Source organism: Embiotoca jacksoni, unplaced genomic scaffold (genome assembly GCF_022577435.1).
Source record: "Embiotoca jacksoni isolate LCO1_2020_lvr unplaced genomic scaffold, fEmbJac1.0.p SCAF_12, whole genome shotgun sequence".
NCBI lineage: Eukaryota > Metazoa > Chordata > Actinopteri > Embiotocidae > Embiotoca > Embiotoca jacksoni.
This window is the reverse complement of record NW_027185252.1, coordinates 11,289,068-11,306,074: the sequence shown is the minus strand read 5'-3', so window position 1 is coordinate 11,306,074 and position 17,007 is coordinate 11,289,068. Positions and strand designations below refer to the sequence as shown.

General features: G+C 39.8%; 2 protein-coding genes across 7 annotated transcripts; both read right to left on the bottom strand.

Moving 5' to 3' along the window:
- Positions 1 to 314: 314 nt before the first annotated feature.
- LOC138195007 (neuropeptide Y receptor type 4-2-like) lies at positions 315 to 6,323 on the bottom strand. 3 transcript variants are annotated; one of them, XM_069144069.1, is made up of 3 exons: positions 5,372 to 5,493; positions 4,834 to 5,016; positions 315 to 2,259 (listed from the first exon to the last, which is right to left on the bottom strand). In XM_069144069.1, exon 3 carries the CDS (start codon positions 2,187 to 2,189, stop codon positions 840 to 842), a length of 1,350 nt encoding a protein of 449 aa, XP_069000170.1. In that variant the 5' UTR covers positions 2,190 to 2,259; positions 4,834 to 5,016; positions 5,372 to 5,493; the 3' UTR covers positions 315 to 839. The 3 variants fall into 3 exon arrangements, with proteins under 3 accessions (XP_069000170.1, XP_069000171.1, XP_069000169.1); XM_069144070.1 differs by lacking the exons at positions 4,834 to 5,016; positions 5,372 to 5,493 and adding an exon at positions 6,268 to 6,323; XM_069144068.1 differs by lacking the exon at positions 4,834 to 5,016.
- Positions 6,324 to 9,787: 3,464 nt separating this feature from the next.
- Positions 9,788 to 16,761, bottom strand: LOC138195420 (sphingomyelin synthase-related protein 1-like). Of its 4 annotated transcripts, none has more exons than XM_069144796.1 (7): positions 16,683 to 16,761; positions 16,207 to 16,383; positions 13,195 to 13,821; positions 12,945 to 13,040; positions 12,733 to 12,850; positions 12,392 to 12,542; positions 9,788 to 11,875 (listed from the first exon to the last, which is right to left on the bottom strand). In XM_069144796.1, exons 3-7 carry the CDS (start codon positions 13,815 to 13,817, stop codon positions 11,571 to 11,573), a joined length of 1,293 nt encoding a protein of 430 aa, XP_069000897.1. In that variant the 5' UTR covers positions 13,818 to 13,821; positions 16,207 to 16,383; positions 16,683 to 16,761; the 3' UTR covers positions 9,788 to 11,570. The 4 variants fall into 4 exon arrangements, with proteins under 4 accessions (XP_069000897.1, XP_069000898.1, XP_069000896.1 ...); XM_069144797.1 differs by having other exon boundaries at positions 13,195 to 13,818; XM_069144795.1 differs by lacking the exon at positions 16,207 to 16,383 and having other exon boundaries at positions 16,683 to 16,745.
- Between the last annotated feature and the right edge of the window lie 246 nt (positions 16,762 to 17,007).

The following is a 17,007-nucleotide window of genomic DNA, read 5'->3' as shown; positions in this document are numbered from 1 at the left end:
CACATCAATCTAAAATTTATAGGCATTCAGTTTTCAGCATTCAATTCAGGTTGAGGTCTGTGAGGTCACATATTTTTTATACCTATCAAACAATATATCTAATGTTTTGACATCTCGGGAAAGAACAGATGTGAATCATAAAATTAATGATGTCTGAATTCCATTCCAGTTTTAGGGTCCGTGTTTTGTTCATGCTCATTCACTGTCATTACTCACTGTTGGGCACCTGAATCAAAGTGAGCTGTCGTCAATGTTATTATAGTGACACCTGTGCTTGCCTAAATGTAGAAAATGCTTGTCAGTCAAATTCCCACCAAGAGACCAGTATGAATGGGGATTGCAGGTGCATGTTCTTGCACCTTTTTATTGAGGTTTTATGCTGAATTTGTCATCGCTCTTTTGTATGTTGACAACATCACATTATGCAGTTGGCAGCATGGTTCCAATTTACTCGGTATGAGATATTTGGAAAAAACATTACAGTCACAGTTTAGTTTACATCCACCTGCGAACATGTTGTATCATTTCCTGTTGGTATAAACAGCAAAGAAGCAGAATACTGTAACAAATGAATCATGAAATTCAGACACAGCCACAGACTGGTTTAAAACACAGTTTCTTTTGAAACCTATAGATATTTTTCTCAATAACACACTTCTTTTTTTAAATTAGGTTTTACTGCAGAACAAGATAAACCAACACCAAACACGTCACTTCAAACCACTGATATAACAATTGTACTGCCATTAAAAGTAGAACTAACAGCAGAAGTTAGTCCTACAACTGTACAGTTTATGAGACCACATCCTACTATAGCAGTTTGCATTGTAGCATCAGTGTCAGAGAGAGTTGCTCCTGCAGTGGAGAGGCACAGAGGTGCGGGACACTTCCATGTGCACGGTGGACATGGGGAATCGCTCACACTCTTCTTCTAGTGGGGAACAACGGCAGTGGAGGAGCACCTCCCTCACCTCCTGCCGAAAGTTGTAGTTGAGGAAGCCATAGATGATGGGGTTGATGCAGGTGGAGGACATAGCGAGCAGGTGGCAGAGGGAGAACAGCAGGTTGTGGTAGCATATGGGCAGAGCCTCCTGGTTCCAGTCTGACACCACATTAAAGATGATGAGCGGAAGCCAGCAAAGAGTAAAGGCTGTTATGACAGCGACCAGCATGATGTTGATTCGGCGGCTGTGTGTCATGCGATGGCTCTCTGGGACCCTGGTGCGGTCCAGCATGTCTTTTCGGTGGCGAAGGCGCACAAAGACTCTAACATAACAGAGCAGGACCAGCAAAAGTGGACCACAGTACTGGAACAGCAGGAGCCACGTTGTGTAAGCGACTCTGTGTCCCTGGGATGGCCAATGCTCCACACAGGCTTCCATATGTGGAGAAGAGGGGACATAAAAGATGGAGCGGTATGAATTTAGAAGCACAGAGGAGCTGTTGTATGTGTAGGAGACAGGTTGAGGGAGTGATGCGTTGAGATACGTCTGAGGAGAAGCTTGGTGATGGAGTTGAGACTGGGGAAGGATTACATTGGTATATGGCTCATTTGTTAGCAGCTGAAAGGCCAAGAAAGGCGAAGAGGTGAAGCAGGCTAAAATCCAAATAAGAACAATCCCCATGTAGGCCTGAGGAATGCTTGGTTTCCATCCAGAGGGGTTGATGATGAGCTGATGTCTTTCTAGAGCGATGAACACGAGAGACAGCACGGATACAGTCACAGACATACACTGAATGAACGGCACCAGCCGGCATAACAGCGACCCGAATACCCAATGGTCCATGAGCGTGTATATGACAGTGAAGGGGAGGCAGAAGACGCACACCAGAATGTCAGAGAACGACAGGTTGCAGATGAAAATGCTGGTGACATTGACTTTTTCTCTGCAGCGGGCAATAATGCAAATGAGGCCTATGTTCCCCACCAGCCCGAGCACCATAGTAACGCTGTACCAAACTACCAGACACGCTGTGAGGACAGGCGACATATGGCACTGCTCCTCATGGCCGAGAATGGAGAGGTCGGTGAGGAGCTGGGTCTTGTTCCCAGGCCACTCCTCCACAGACTCATGACCGTTTCTTTCCTTCTCCCACGGTAGGGAATGTGGGGAGGTGGAGCTGTTGAGGAGCAGGGGCGGAGACGACGTTGACAAAGACGACTGGCTCGTGTTGCCACTCAGGGACATCTCAACAGAACTTCAGCGTCAGTAGCCCTCTGGGTCAAACCGTCCATCCCAGCCCTCTGAAAACATGTATCTGAGACAAAGAGAGAGAAAGAGAGGGAGCCTTAAAAACATTTTTCACATTGAGCAATCACTCCTGTGGTCAAAGGATCTCTTTGTGTGAAAGTGTCCTGAAAGAAGCACCAAGTAAAGGAAAGCCTGTGAGTTGATCCTGTGTATAAGCAGGAATAAAGCCTAGGAAACATTGTGTGAGGACTTTTCAACTGAGTCACTCTGTCTAAAAAAAAAAACCATTGTAACTAAAACATCTCTGAAATAACTGTTTGATGGTTTACCATTAAATGTGCAAATTTCTTCAAATTTGGCACAAATGTTCATTTGGTCACAACGATGAACTAAATAGATTTTAGTGGTTAGAGGTCAAAGGTCACTGTAACATCATGTCCATTTCATCCGCCTGTCTGATTCTCATGAATGTATTATCCCAGGAAAGACTTCAGAGAATTTCTTCAAATTAGGCACAAATGTTCTCCTGGCCAGATGGACTAACTAACAAAAAGTTTAGGGTCAAAGGTCAAAGGGTCACTGTCAACTCACATCTGTCCCATTCTTGTGAACGCAATCTCTCCGGAACAACCTTTCTTTAGGTTTCTTCAAATTTTATGCAAACATTCTCTTGGACTCTTGAAGGAAATGATTAGATTTTGGTGGCCAAAGGTCAAAGGTCACTGTGACCTTACAAAACATATTTGTGGCCATAACTCCAGGATTCATACAGTAATTATGACAAGATTTCACAAAAACATCTTAATAGGATAAAATGACAAAATTATTAAATTTGTATATACAAAAAAACAAAGGTCACCCTCACTGACTTTATAAATTATTCTTCAAAGATACTTTTCTGTCCATTATTCAACTCTAACGCAGGAACAGAAGGGGGAATTGGGACTATATTTAACATTTTGTTGGACACTGAATTGGCGACACTTTTCTCAGGTATCCACCTTGAAACAGTTGAAGATGCATGCAGCAGCCACGTTTTAGAATTTGTAACTTCTTTGCAGCAACATCCATATTTTAGCATCGCCTTATGTCAGTCAGCTTCTTTGACCATGCATGTGAACACATAAGGATTCCTTGAAAATCTTAACTAGATATATTACATGAGTCCAGACAGACATGAATGTTAACTGTACTTTGACTGGTTGGTAGAGGCATACAGTATAACTGCAAGGTAGTACTTCAAGTTTCTTTAGTTTTAACATTATGTATTTAACAACACTGCAGTTGAATGGAGTAGTTTCAGTGCTGTGTCTGGTAACAATGGCTCTTTCCATCTTTTTATTTATACATTTCAAGATGTAAGACTCATCCCTGCCCACAAATCCCACAGTCAGGTGTCAAGACTGAAAATAATAGCTTGATGACAATAAAATAATGCATACACTGGAGCAGAGACTTCTATATTCTATGTACACAATAAAGGATTTTGTATGTCAAAGTGAAAGTGCATACTATGACATTGTCCGTATCCTAAAAATGGATTGCAGCTCTCTCCCCTGAAACCTCTGCCTGTGCTGTGAAAACCAACATCACAAAGAAAATAAGACTGTCACTTTCCATTAACAACACACACTCTTAGCTATCAGTCACTTCACACTGCATTATTACTAACCTACTCTGTCAGTGTGTTGAGTGAGCTGCAGGCAGGGTGGCATAGCATTGATCATCCTTTGTTCAGGGAGGAGAAGCAAGTGTAATGTCACCAATAAGCAGATGTAACAAGCAGCTGCAACAGCGAGGAGGAACTAAACTTTTAATAGGCACATTTAAATCTGTCACGTTACAATGATGTGACACTGCAGGATGCACATCCAGCATGTCATTGCATCATTGTGATGGTTCCACTCCTGAGTAAAATCTGTGCAGAGTAAGGAACACTGTGACCTGGCTCCAACTGCTCCATCAAATTCTTCTTTTTTGCCTCAGCAAACTGTCCTCTATCTCTGACAAAATAGCTGACATTGAAATTAAGGAATGGATGAATGTCATTTTCTTTGCTCCAGCTTCACTGTTCTTTGCTTTTTTGATAGAAGTCTTACTTTGGGGTGAACAGTGAATTTCATCTATTAACCTTTTTTTTTTCCCTTCAATTAATTTCTCATTAGGTCCTTTGAGGAAAACATTTCTTCAAATTTGAGATTGCGTGACAATTTCACTGCCAAGGAGTCCTTGAAACAATATCATATCCTATCAGGAGGATATTTTTTTATGGCTGCACAACATAAACGTTTTCTTTCAATTCATTGTAAATTATGTTTTCAGTTTGACTACAATTTACAGGTCTATAGATAAACATGAATCTGGATGGCTTAACAAGTGGATTTTTTGTAATCCATTATACTGGAAGGTCAGAAAAAAAAACATGGAGACAGCTCAGATGTATGTTTAAAGAGAGCGCACACTCTCATGATCATCCTGTGTGCAATTGGTTCCTCTAACATGTATCTTACAAAAACTTTAATTGTATTACTTCTTTTGCCTTTTATTACATTTTTATCACAGCATCACACCAATATTACCATTTACAATCCACCGTACTCATTTCCAAAACACCAAATAGTGTTTCGATATGCATACTCACTCAGTCGGACTATTCAGAAACAATTTTCTTTCCTTTTGCACCCTGCCTGTGGGGGATCAAGGAAACAGCGGTGGGCACTGTGCAGTGTGCTCACCCTGAGATAATGACCCAAGCCTCACAGCTCTCTGCTTGGGGTATCAGGGATTATGGATGATACCGCTCAACACATTCCCAACATGAACACTGCCAAGAGATTCACATTTACACACAGTGCATAAAACATTAGTGCAAATCAGGTATATATATTTTCTCTTGGTTTGCTGTTTTTTTTTTTCCAGTTTTGCTGCTGAAATAGGAAAAATATTCTCAGAAATTCCTCCCGTCGAGTACTATTGTTTGAATGCAACATTAAAAAACAAAAAGAATATACAATACACCTACTTGTATGGATACTAAGCTACAAGGTGACAGTGGACAAAAAAAATACAGCATGATTGTCATAACTGATTAAATAAAAAAGCATACTGCCTTCCTTTGACAAAGATCATTACTGTATTCAATACATCATTATTGTTTGTAAAGAAAATAGGACACTCACGTGGGGGGTTGGGTGATTAAAGAGTTTCTGTGATGCCAAGATGACAGAAAACGATGCTCTAAACAGGTGTGAATCCACAAAGATGAGAGTTGGAGGGGAAGCTGAATATCATAACAACCCGATCGTCAGAGAACGTAGGGAGGAGAACACAGGGAGGAGAACACAGCTATAATTGGGCTGTTAGAGCCCTTTGGGTGGCAGAGATCCTCTGAGCACCGAGCTCTGCTGGCACACAGTGGTGGATTTACTCAATTACATCTTGCAAATGACACCTGCCGTGAGTGTTGTTAAAGAGAAATTGAGGCAGTTGGTCTAAGGTGCCAGCATCAGGGATCCTGAGAAAGATAAAAAAAATAAAATAAAATAAAGTCCTTTTTAAAAAGGTTTTGTACAAAAATGTACAGGGAAATGTTATCATTTTTCTCTTGGATAAAAGGTAGCTACTCTTACTTTTGTGAATGAGGAGAGGTGGTTTTTCACCTCAAATTTATCTTATTTCTGATTTATTTTTTTTGCGAGCTAGTGGTTTGCCATATTCAGACAACAGCAATATGTCAGTTTTCATTTTACCATTTTCCCTCAGCAAAATTATATTTAGACTTCATAATCTTTGGCGCATCCATCTGGAAGAATCATCCGGTTTAAATCTATAGTTGGTGCTTTAAAACACACTTGATCATACGTGTCAGGTGTTAACCATTTCTGTAACATACATAATAGTGGGGAGGGTGTTCCAGCTATCAGGGGAGGGCCCAAAGATAAATCCTGAAAATGCTAAGAGACATGCTTTTTAAAAGTAAAAACAAAAGGTTTAACCATCTAACACTTTAAATAAAGCCTATAGAGCAGAGGTTTGTTCAAAAGAAAGATTCAATTTTAAAGCATTGGAATCTTACTTGCTATAGCAGCTCAAACTCTGGCTTGTACAAGAGCAATCCATGCAGTCTCTCACCCATTCAGAGCCAAAGTCAAGCTGCTTTCCATCCTCATCCACACATCCTACATGTAAAGAATTTCAACCACAGTTCAGAGGAGCTGTTGGCATGCTCAACACATTCTGACACATTTGTGGCTGTGACTAATTGTGTGTGAGCGTTTATTTCTGTGCGCGGTCTTGATAAGAGTGAAGTTAGCTAGCAAGTGTTAATGAAACTCACCACACTCAGACAGATGGACTAAATGTTAATATGTCCAACCTCTGCCAAACACAAAATAATTCCACTTTAGCAAATTTCCTGCTGCACAACAGTCACATTAAATCTCTACAAATTGTGGCCAAGTGACAGACCTTTTGGAGGGTTTTCCAAATCTTTGATCACTAAATCCTGGAAGAAGCAGTCAGTGACACTTGACAACCAGTCCCAGCAGACAAACAAACACAGGGAGAGACATCTGAAAGAGAAAATAAAACAACTGTAAACATGATGTATGAACTGCTGTAGTTATAAATGTTTTTTATAATCTTTTCATCCAATAAAACACCCGAAGACCTCCTTACATTGACAGAAAAGGCCTTTTTCTTGTCTTTATGGTAAAATCAAATAGACAATTTTATTATGTGAAAGATACCAAAAACCTCCAGAGTTTCTAAAAAAAATAATAGGGGATCATAAAATCCCATTTCCAAAAATGTTGGGATGCTGTGTAAAATCTACATAAAAGAAAACAGAATTTGATGGTTTGCAAATCTTGTCAACCCATATTGAATTAAAAATGGAAAAAGGACAACATCAAATGTTAAAACTGAACATTTGTATTGTTGGTAATCTAATTTTAAATGGACTTGGGCAAAGTGTAAAACTGTCCTGTGCTCTGACAAATCAAAATTTTAAAATTTAGAAAAATCATGGACACCACATCCTCTCGCCTCTTGAGAGGGACCACCCAGCTTGTTATTAGCGCACAGTTTGAAAGCCAGTAGCTGTGATAGTATGAGGGTGAATAAGTGCACATGCCATGGGTATTTTGCACATCTGGGAAGGCACCATTAATGCTTACTGCTATGTAGAGGTTTTAGAGCAACATATGCAGCCATCCAGACAACATCTCTTTCAGGGTAGGCTTTCCGTATTTCAGCAAGACAAATGCCAAACTGCATTCTGCACGTATTACAGCAGTATGGCTAAACTGGCCTGCCTGCAGTCCAGACCTGTCACCCATCAAAAATATTTGGAGTATCATGAAATGAAAAATACGAGAAAAGAGACCCTGAACCGTTTGGCAACAGAAATCCTATTTCAGGCAAAAATGGGACATTTCACTTTCAAAGCTACAGTGTAAAAAACTTGGCTCAGGTTTTTCACAAAGAAGGAGCCCCAACACATACATTTTTCCTTCCCTATGTTGGATGTTTTTCTCTCTTTAAAGAGAAGTTTTATTTCCCTCCTAGCTTATGTGGGAATTGTTGAATTGTTGGGTTTCTCTAAATAATATCTTAAAGTTCTGCTGTAAGGACTTTGATGTGTTAAGTGCCATGAAATAACCTGTGTTGTGATTTGGTGCTGTATAAATTATATAATTGATTTGAATTAAATTGAATAAGTGGTTGTAGGCCAATTTAGTTTTGTTTAAATACTTATTGCGGAGTGTAAAAGTGTAAGGCATCAGCTGCTTAAGGCATGATTGGATAAGTGCAAGAGTGTTGAATAAAGTGCAAAACCAAAACTAAAGAGCAGTTGTTACCATGACGAGGTGAAAGTGCAGAGCTGCCCTGCAAGAGAGAGAGAGCAGTTCGAGAAAACTTGCTCTTGTAGACATAACTTCACCCACTTCACAGGTGCAGCTGATTCTCCTGATGACACACCCAGGCTGTAGCCAGGAGGAACCAGGGCTGAGCAGCACAGGAAACTAGGTGGGCCGTCACACCAGCAGCTGTCTCCTCAGTTCCTGAACGTTTACAGAATGTTGTTAAAGAAGAGGTTATGCAACACAGTGGCAAACATGCCCCTTTCCCAACTCTTTTTTTCAAATGTGTTGCTGCCATTAAATTAAAAATAAGTGTTTAAAAAAATAAAATAAAATGATAATAAATTCAGAGTTTCAACATTTGATGTTGTCTTTAGTCTATTTTCAATGAAATATTGGTTTACAGGATTTGCAAATCTTCATATTCTGTTTTTATTTACATTTTGCACAGCGTCCCAGCTTTTTTTGGAAAAGGGGTTGTAGCATTGTATCATTTGCAATACATTGTTCAGCTATATGTACAATAATCCAGTATTGTACTGTATATAAGAGTACTTTATGTACTGTGCCTTTCAATACAAAATACAGTTTTTGCCTGCAACATCCTGGAATGTGGAAATATTTTTTTAGATAGTTTTAATCAAAACTTGAATGAATGTTTTTGGTTTGACTATCTGATTTATGTTTTTCAACCAATAGTTCAAAGGCTCCACCTTTACTTTAAAAAAGGTACCACTTTTGTTACTACCACCACCACTACAAATACTTCAACTAAAATATTAATGAGAACAAAATAAATTGCATTTGAGCTAGAATTGAGCCTTAACATTATATGCAATAGAGCAATGACATAATTATCATACAGTATCTATCCATATTTGAAGATATCTCATTTGTTTAGTCCAGTTGATATCATAGTCTATCAAAAATACATACCATCCTCAGATGTGATGTGAACCAATCAAGAGGAGACTACTGTGTGCAAGAACTGCTTATACTGAGGTGTGCACCCCTGCATATCTTTATTAGTAATATTTGAATAGTGATGCAACTTTCATCAAGTATTTGTTTTAAAGTGGGGAAGAGCATCAGGTGTGCGGATAATGTTGATATACTGAAGGAACAGAATGTTCAGAGACCGACAAACCTGTTTTTACTGATATCATCCTACAACAGGTACTGATTGATGCACTAAATCATTACTTATACTTACAAGATACGACAGTAAAGCTACCTACCGCTTTGAATTATGTTTTTAAATGTATTTCTTATTTGCTCCTCGGTCCGTTTGACACCTCCGGGGCTACAGGTGAAATGATGAGGCTAAGGCGTGCATATACGTCATGAGAATGCATCTAATAATACATTAATTTAATGAAATACACACATGCATTTGTCCGATCTTCCTGTGCACTTTATGGAAAGGTGATATTATAAGGTGATACTAAGATTTTTCAATTGCGGCTACATTCACACAATCGGTGATTTTTTTTTTTTTTTTTTTTTTGCCCATTCTTCCATCATTTAGCAGCTGCAGATGTGCTGCTTTCAGTGTGTATTATGTGTTTAACTTCATTAAAGTTTTTTTTTAAGATTATAGCTTGCTCCTCGTTTTTAAAGTATGTCGTTGCGCCGTCAGTACACTCCTCCATGTTTGTGATTGGCCAGATGCAGCAAACACCTCCTCCTTTGTGTGAACGCACTCAGAGCCGAAAGCAGAAAATAAAAATGTTTTTTCTCATCTGTAAACTTTTATTGTTGAGCCAAGAGGCAGCGAGAGATTATTTGCACTGAAATAAGGCCACGCATTGTAAACAGTTATAGTTTGGATCAGCAATGCCGAAGTAAACAGTCAACTTTTGAAACTTTGTCAACCGACGAAAGTCAGTGTTTGTATTGCACAATAGAGGAAAACCCAACATTACGTTTCTACAATCATTGCACAACACTGGACAACAAAATCCAGAGATTTCTTTTGTCCCACAAGTAGAACTTGTAATACTTTTTACGTTGAATTTGTTTCTCTTTGTAGCATTTTTCTATTGGGCATAGTTTTTTAAATGACAGAGTATATTTTGTAGTCATTATTACGGCTGTTGTTACTCTTAAAATATGTAGAAACTTTTCTAAAATGTACAACTGTATTTTGTTCACCTATCTTTGTCCACAGGAACATCCCTCTTTAGTGTCCAGTCTGCCAACATACTGTAGAGGGGCTCCTCTTTCCTTGGTACTAGTATACTGGAACAAAAACACTACAGGTGATGAACTAATTCTAAAAAAAACTTGTTTGGATTCAGCATTCAAAAATATATATGTCGATTTTTTTTTTCATGGGACCAAATCTCTGTCAACCGATGTAATTAACAAATTAAATGAAATGTTCATACATATGGTGGAGCTGAACTGTGCATGTAGGAAGCTAATATCCCAAAGGTGACTTTAGCAAATACAAAAGCTGTAGGGTTCACTTTAGTCTGACTAAAGTGGAAGAAATAGTTGAACATTTATTTTCTATGCGAGTGAAACGGGGCTCTTTTCTCAGAGAGCATGAAGTATTAGCTCTGTTGCACATCAAAAGAAAGAAAGAAAGGCTACTTTGGTAGAATTTACCAAAAGTGTCTAATCTCTTTGTAGCAAAGCAACATGTGAACTGTCGACTCCCAAAAACAGACAACTACAATATCAACTGGCATTACAGCTTCTTAAAGCCTGATCTGTTTTCCTCTGTAAATAGCAAGTGAATCCACGACCCAAACCAACAGTGAAACGTAAACATCCCCAAAGTGGAAGCTGAAAGTGATAACAGTGATTATTTAAAGGCAAATAAAAATGTCCGTACCTGCTTCTCTTAGCCCCATAATTAAACCCATTTCTTTGTTTATCTTTGGCAGAGTGCAAATATGTTTAAAGGGACTGCATAGCATTTTGGGAAATACATGTATTTGTTTTCTGATAATTGTCTTTAGGAAATATGAAGCTACAGTTTGCAGCTGGTTAGCTGGGCTCTGTCCAAAAGTAAAAGTTTTCAGCACCTCTAGAGCTTGCTAATTTACACAAATTCAATTTGTTGGATATAAAGTGATACAAGAGGTTATGTACTAAAACATTTTTTGGGTGGGAGCAAATTTCCTGCAGTCTTTGTTCAGATTAATAAAATATTTAGAGGTGTTGGTACTGTAGGTGGATTAGGCAAAGTTTATCCCCCTGTTTCCAGCGTTTGTGCTCAGCTAAGATACCCACTGCTGGCTGTAGTTCCACATATGGCACTCAGTCATAAGAGTGGTGCTATGTTCTCATGTACTGTAACTATCTGCATACAAAAAAATGTATTTCCCAAACAGTAAAGTTATTGCTTAAAACATGACATTAGACAAAAAAAATAAAGGTCATGTTTTTTTTTTTTTTACAAATGAGCAAAAAAAAACTTGCACATAATAAATTAAAGAAATTCTCATTGAGGCATTAATATTACAGTCTATGCACATTGAATCCGCTGATCTTAAAGAATTCTTTATCCAATCAGAGTTTTCATGAAGGCAGGTTTGCTGAAGGGCCAGTGATACTGGTTGGGAACAGGTCCGTTCACGTTGCACTCAAAGAAGGAGAACATGGGGAACCAAATGCGTGCTCTTCGGCTATGTTGGTAGGCGCGAGTGTTGGCTAAGGTGTGGTAGTAGAGGAAGAGGCGGGTGGTGATGTAGAAGGCGATAAACACGTCGATGGAGTAGTGCTCGTGAGCCGCCAGGATGAAGAAAATCCCAAACAGGTTTAACACCCAGGAGATGGTGTGGATCAGATTCCAGGAACGTGGAGTGTCTGCAATTGAAAGAAATCATTATAAGTCAAGTCAGGTGAAAATCTGTAATTAACGTGTATCCAAAGCCTGATTTATTTTCTTCTCTTTTGCTATAGACCTTCAAAAACTCGCCCAACTGTTTCACTGGGTGACTCTGTTGCTACTCTTGTGGCTGTAAAACAGTGGCTACGTAGTGGATAGATGAAATAAAAAGCACCACAGCGCCTGCAAAAAGACTCGTTTCAGTATCAGAATTTGATCTCTTTGGTCCAATTATATCTGGGAAGTCTAGAAGAGCCGCATGACTACATTAATTCACTCCCGTTCAAGTTACCATTGAGCTACACCCATAGAGCATGGCTAGCATGCATTCATCCAACCAGCACGAGATGTCTCACCAGACGGCAGATTTAAATACTCATACAACACTGCGAGAACTTGGCAAGGGCTTGAATGTAATGGACCTTCATTTAAATTCTGTTCAACTAAGGTAATTTATTCTGTCATTGAAGGCCAACAAAAGAATGACCACTCACATTCAGTCACAAAGAAGTTGAGCAGTGTGATGACAACCGTGTGACCACTGAACATGTAGTCGCCACAGGTTTGGACGCCTGTCAGAGTCATTCCAAATCCAGTCCAGATAGCCAGGGCCCTCTGTATCTTTCCCCAACTATCCCCATATGTCTGCAAGACACAAAAAAACCCATCTGTAATCAGTAATGCAGTGTGAATCACAGCGTCAGCTGTACATCAGTTATCACAGCAATAATGCAGAGTCGGGCACTGTACTATAACATAACTGAGAATTACAGATTACTCCAGACTGATAAATGACGTTATCTTATCTTGAAATAATCTCATCTGCGCTTCCCACCTTACTCGCACATTTCAGGTGCTGCCCAGGCACAGAGAGTGAGGTGACAAACATGGTGCAGCATCGGAGCAAAAACACTGTTCCCATCAAAGAACACAGCCTTCGGAAGAGGATGGATCTGAAATACACACAAAAGAGTATGAAGGCTGAAAACTACATCTTGTACATCTACCAGTGTGATGTCAGGGGAAACAGCTGGAACTGTGGGCTACCTGTGCTTGTGAAGGAGCAGGATCAACAGCAACATGTAGCACAAGATGACGCCACAAGCTTCCGCCATTGCAAAAGCCCAAGGGATTCTGGGAACACTGTCACGGTACAAAAACGTATGTATCAGTGTGTAGATTAGATAAGTGCAGGGGGATCTGTACATGAACTATGGAGTTGAAGTTGCTCAACAATGTCTTCATGTAGGTATATACTGATTATCAGTGCAAAATACACAAGATACAAGGTTTATACCTGTCTAGGAAGATATCAGGCAGTGGTGGGTATGTCCTCATGTCCGGGACACGCTCATGCACGATGACCATGACAAAAGACGTGAATCCAAACACAAAAAATACATATATGCAACTCATGACTGTCTTCCACACTTCTGGGTCCAATCTACCCGCCAAGTGCTGCCTACACCTCCCGTTGGAGTGTGTGTGACACAGCGGTGGTCCTGAGCTGTATCCAGACCTGTCACCATTCCTGTGCCGCAGTTCAGTCCCATTACACAAGCGATCACCTCCATTATACCTCCTGTCGGCTCTGTCACAGCTCCACTCGACCCTTGCAGCACCCAGCGGGAGGCCTGCAGGAAGACTGTCTGAAGGCCGGAGACCCAGGTCCTCCAGCTGGGCCTGGTTTTGTCTCTGGAGCCGGCGGAGAGCTATGGCCAGCCTTTTGATGTCTCCCAGCACAGTGAGGCCCAGCGGAGGACCCCGAAGGTCGGCCTCAGTCAGAGCCAGCAGGCTGGGGCCGTCTAGGCGGTGGTCTGTGCACAGTAACTCCACATACTGCCCGAAACCTTCTTCCTGCAGCCACTGGGCCACCTGCTTACAGCTCCAGGCGATCACACTGTCTTCTGACAGTGCCATGCTGCTGCAGAAACACACAAACACTGTTAAGTCATGTAGAGCTTCATGAAGATGAAAATAACTGAGATGGTAAAGTACGCAACTCAAGATTTTAGAAGCAACCAGAGACAAAGAAATATCATGAGAAAACTAATAAGCATACACAGTGATACTCTGACTGATCAAAGGCTGATGAAACAATTCTGTGATAATTATGTGCCTCTTCATCCTCCACTGTGTTTTCATCACTTGATTCAATTGCTGTCTCTGTCACTTTCAGTCCTATTGTCTAGAAAGCAAAACTGTCTGGAACTCACCCATTCAAATAACTACTCAATTTGCTTCTTTTTCATCACAACCACTTGGCCTACTTTTTGAATGAGGAAGGGCTGCAATTATATTAACAACTCTGCTGAATATTCTCCAATCTATTCATCAACAAAATGTTAGAAAATAGGGAAGAAAAACTAAACATCTTCATCACATCACATTTTCCATTGTCTTGATTCACATTAACAGTCTAAAACCCAAAGATTCAGTTCACAGCAAAACAAGGTTTATCCTCACATTGCAAAAAAGACCGCAACTATGTTTAAAAAAGGACTCAAGTGATTAGTCGATTATCAAGATAGTTGAATGAACTAATGGTCTCATTGTTTCAGCTCTAAAATGAGCAACACTGTCATTTGTCTGTATGTAGCTCACTCTACGCAACTAAACCAGAGAAAATATCTATGTTGAACCTTCAGTCTCTCGTAAAATAAGTCATTTGAAGCGCACCTTGTGCTCTGGAAAACTGTGACTGGTGTGTTTCACAATTGACACATTTAATAGTCATTTTAACAATGAATTGCAAGTGAAAATAATCAATAATAATAGTCTCAAATGATATATTGTTATACAGCGAGAGTTTCAATCAATATAGCTAATCAGGATACAGTCAGTGTAGAGTTAATCTGCTGTGGGCGGACTGCTTGTGCTCGTATTCTATGTGACTCAGCAGCACCTCACAATGAAGGCTACTTAGTGCTATTATATAATCTGAGTTCATGTCAGTGACCGTACAGCAGAGCAGCGACTCACATTATGAGTACACACCGACACCCTGTTCCACATAAAGCAGGCCTATGTTTTATGTGTCAACTCAAAACAAGGAACAGGAATTCAACCGCAGTGTCCCTGTCCTCTCTGCTCCGGCAGTGTTGTTTCAGTATAATCAAGAAAACAGTGAATCACTAACCCTCCTCTCCTCCTCACAGTTTCGGTTGCAGATGAATACATCTTTGGCACTTTTTTATTTTTTTCTCGCTCCTGCCCTTCGGCCTTCTGATAAGCTCACCGTGGTGCTACTCGCCCTGAACACCCAACTGCTCCAAAGGTCTGCAAGACTCAGCCAACATGACTGCACTACTGTTTAATGCTGAAAGTGAGCGATAGCCTTTATGCTGATTGGAAACCAGATACAGACCTAAAATTGCCTGAGTAAGGAGCTTCCTGCTGTCAGTAATGCACAAGACATCACTGGCTTTTAAACAGCTAGTAGTCCTATCAAGTTAGACTGTTACAATTAAGTATCAATAAATGGTTACGATTACTTTCATTTTGGACTAACCTGTTGATTACTTTCTCAATTAATCGATTATTGATTTGGTCTGGAAAACTTCTTGCAGCTCAAGGTGGCCCAAGCTCAAGGTCTTTAAATTTGACTTCATGTCCAACCAACGCTTGATGTCAAACGAGAATAGCAGCTAGTTGTCACGGAGCTTATTAACTGAATGATTAAATGATTGATCATTTAGCAGATGGACAGAAAATGTATTGGCAACAATTCTCATCATGGAATAATTTAGTTTTTCAAGCAGAAATGTAAAATATTTGGTTGATTTTCTGATGTTTTACAGAACAAACAATTAATAAATAAAAAATAGAATCTGCAGATTATTTGATAATGACAATATTTGTTAACTGCACCCCAAAATTTTACACTTTAAAAGCTGGAACCATCAAATGTTTGACAGTTTTGCTTGACAAATGAGTTCAACCATTTTCCATTAATTTACTAATCAATTAACTGTTTAAGCTCTTTTTAAAAATATTGTCAATGCTGCAAGAATTTTTAACATTTACAAAACAATTAGATAGCTTGTATTGTGATCTTTAAGGTTTTATTAGAGTTGAATCTTTTTTAATTTGTCATTCTGGCATTACCGAGCTGCTGTTTTCTTGACTGTCACCTATAGATTAACAACCATGCCCAATATGACATCACATCACTGATTCGATCGTAGTCATTGAAAACAATCAGTAAATCCAGGTTGATAATGCAAGGTCACACTGACGATTTATCAAACTCATCTGTTGACCTGAGCAGTATTAAATAATTACATTTCTAAAACCTGAAGTAACTCACCGTGGTAGCTGCTGCTTTGCTCCCTCTATTAGAAATAAGTTATTTTTAACTAGCCTCCAGATTTTACTGCCAACATCCTGCAGCTTCTGTGGCCCATGGCTTTACTTGGGATTCATAAGTGCCTTGTCAGCTTGTCTGGCTGGCTTACAGTGAGTCACAGTGAGCAGTGACACGCAGCTGTGAGAGAGAAAAGCCCTTCAGTGTGTGTGAGACAGAGACAGTCTGACAAAGGGCTCATAGTCTGTTCACCACCGGGGAACAATGTAACATCAAACTAAAACATTTCAGCATCAGTTAAACTGTACATACATCATATTTTCATGGCAGTGAGGACACGTCCTAACATTATTTCATTTATGTAAACAACAAGCAGAAGGGTTCATGATCAAATCAGAACAAGCAAGTCACAGGAAATTCATTTTGTTGTTTCAAACTCACTTTTAAAGCTCAAACTAAACAGAAATCGTCTCTCTTACCATAGAGCCGCTGTCACTGTGCCATCAGAGGGCGTGGATGAGCTGTCTGTTTGCTTCTCCTTCTGTAAGGGAATTTCATGGCCAACATGCTTCTGACAACTAGGCAACACCAAACAGGAAGTGACAAGAATGAACAACACCAGTAAAGAAGAGCTGGTGGTTTCATGCAGGGCTGCTGCTGAGAGCACGCTGACATCTGCTGGTCACACTCAGGAGAAACCTGGATGAGTGCTAGTGTTTCTCCAGAGCTGAGAAGAACACATATTTCATGATTTAGTTTGAATTTGAGAAGACGAGCGCGTGTCGTAGTTGTAAACACGAGAGT

Bases quoted from the DNA above. Each gene is read 5' to 3' on its own strand.
- LOC138195420 (XM_069144796.1), bottom strand. From the start codon at position 13,817: ATGGCACTGTCAGAAGACAGTGTGATCGCCTGGAGCTGTAAGCAGGTG. The intron at 12,543-12,732 runs GTGGGAAGCGCA...TGTGTCTTGCAG, and splicing joins ACCTGAAATGTGCGAGTAAG to ACATATGGGGATAGTTGGGG. The intron at 11,876-12,391 runs GTGAGTGGTCAT...TTTCAATTGCAG, and splicing joins CAACTTCTTTGTGACTGAAT to ACACTCCACGTTCCTGGAAT.
- LOC138195007 (XM_069144070.1), bottom strand. From the start codon at position 2,189: ATGTCCCTGAGTGGCAACACGAGCCAGTCGTCTTTGTCAACGTCGTCT.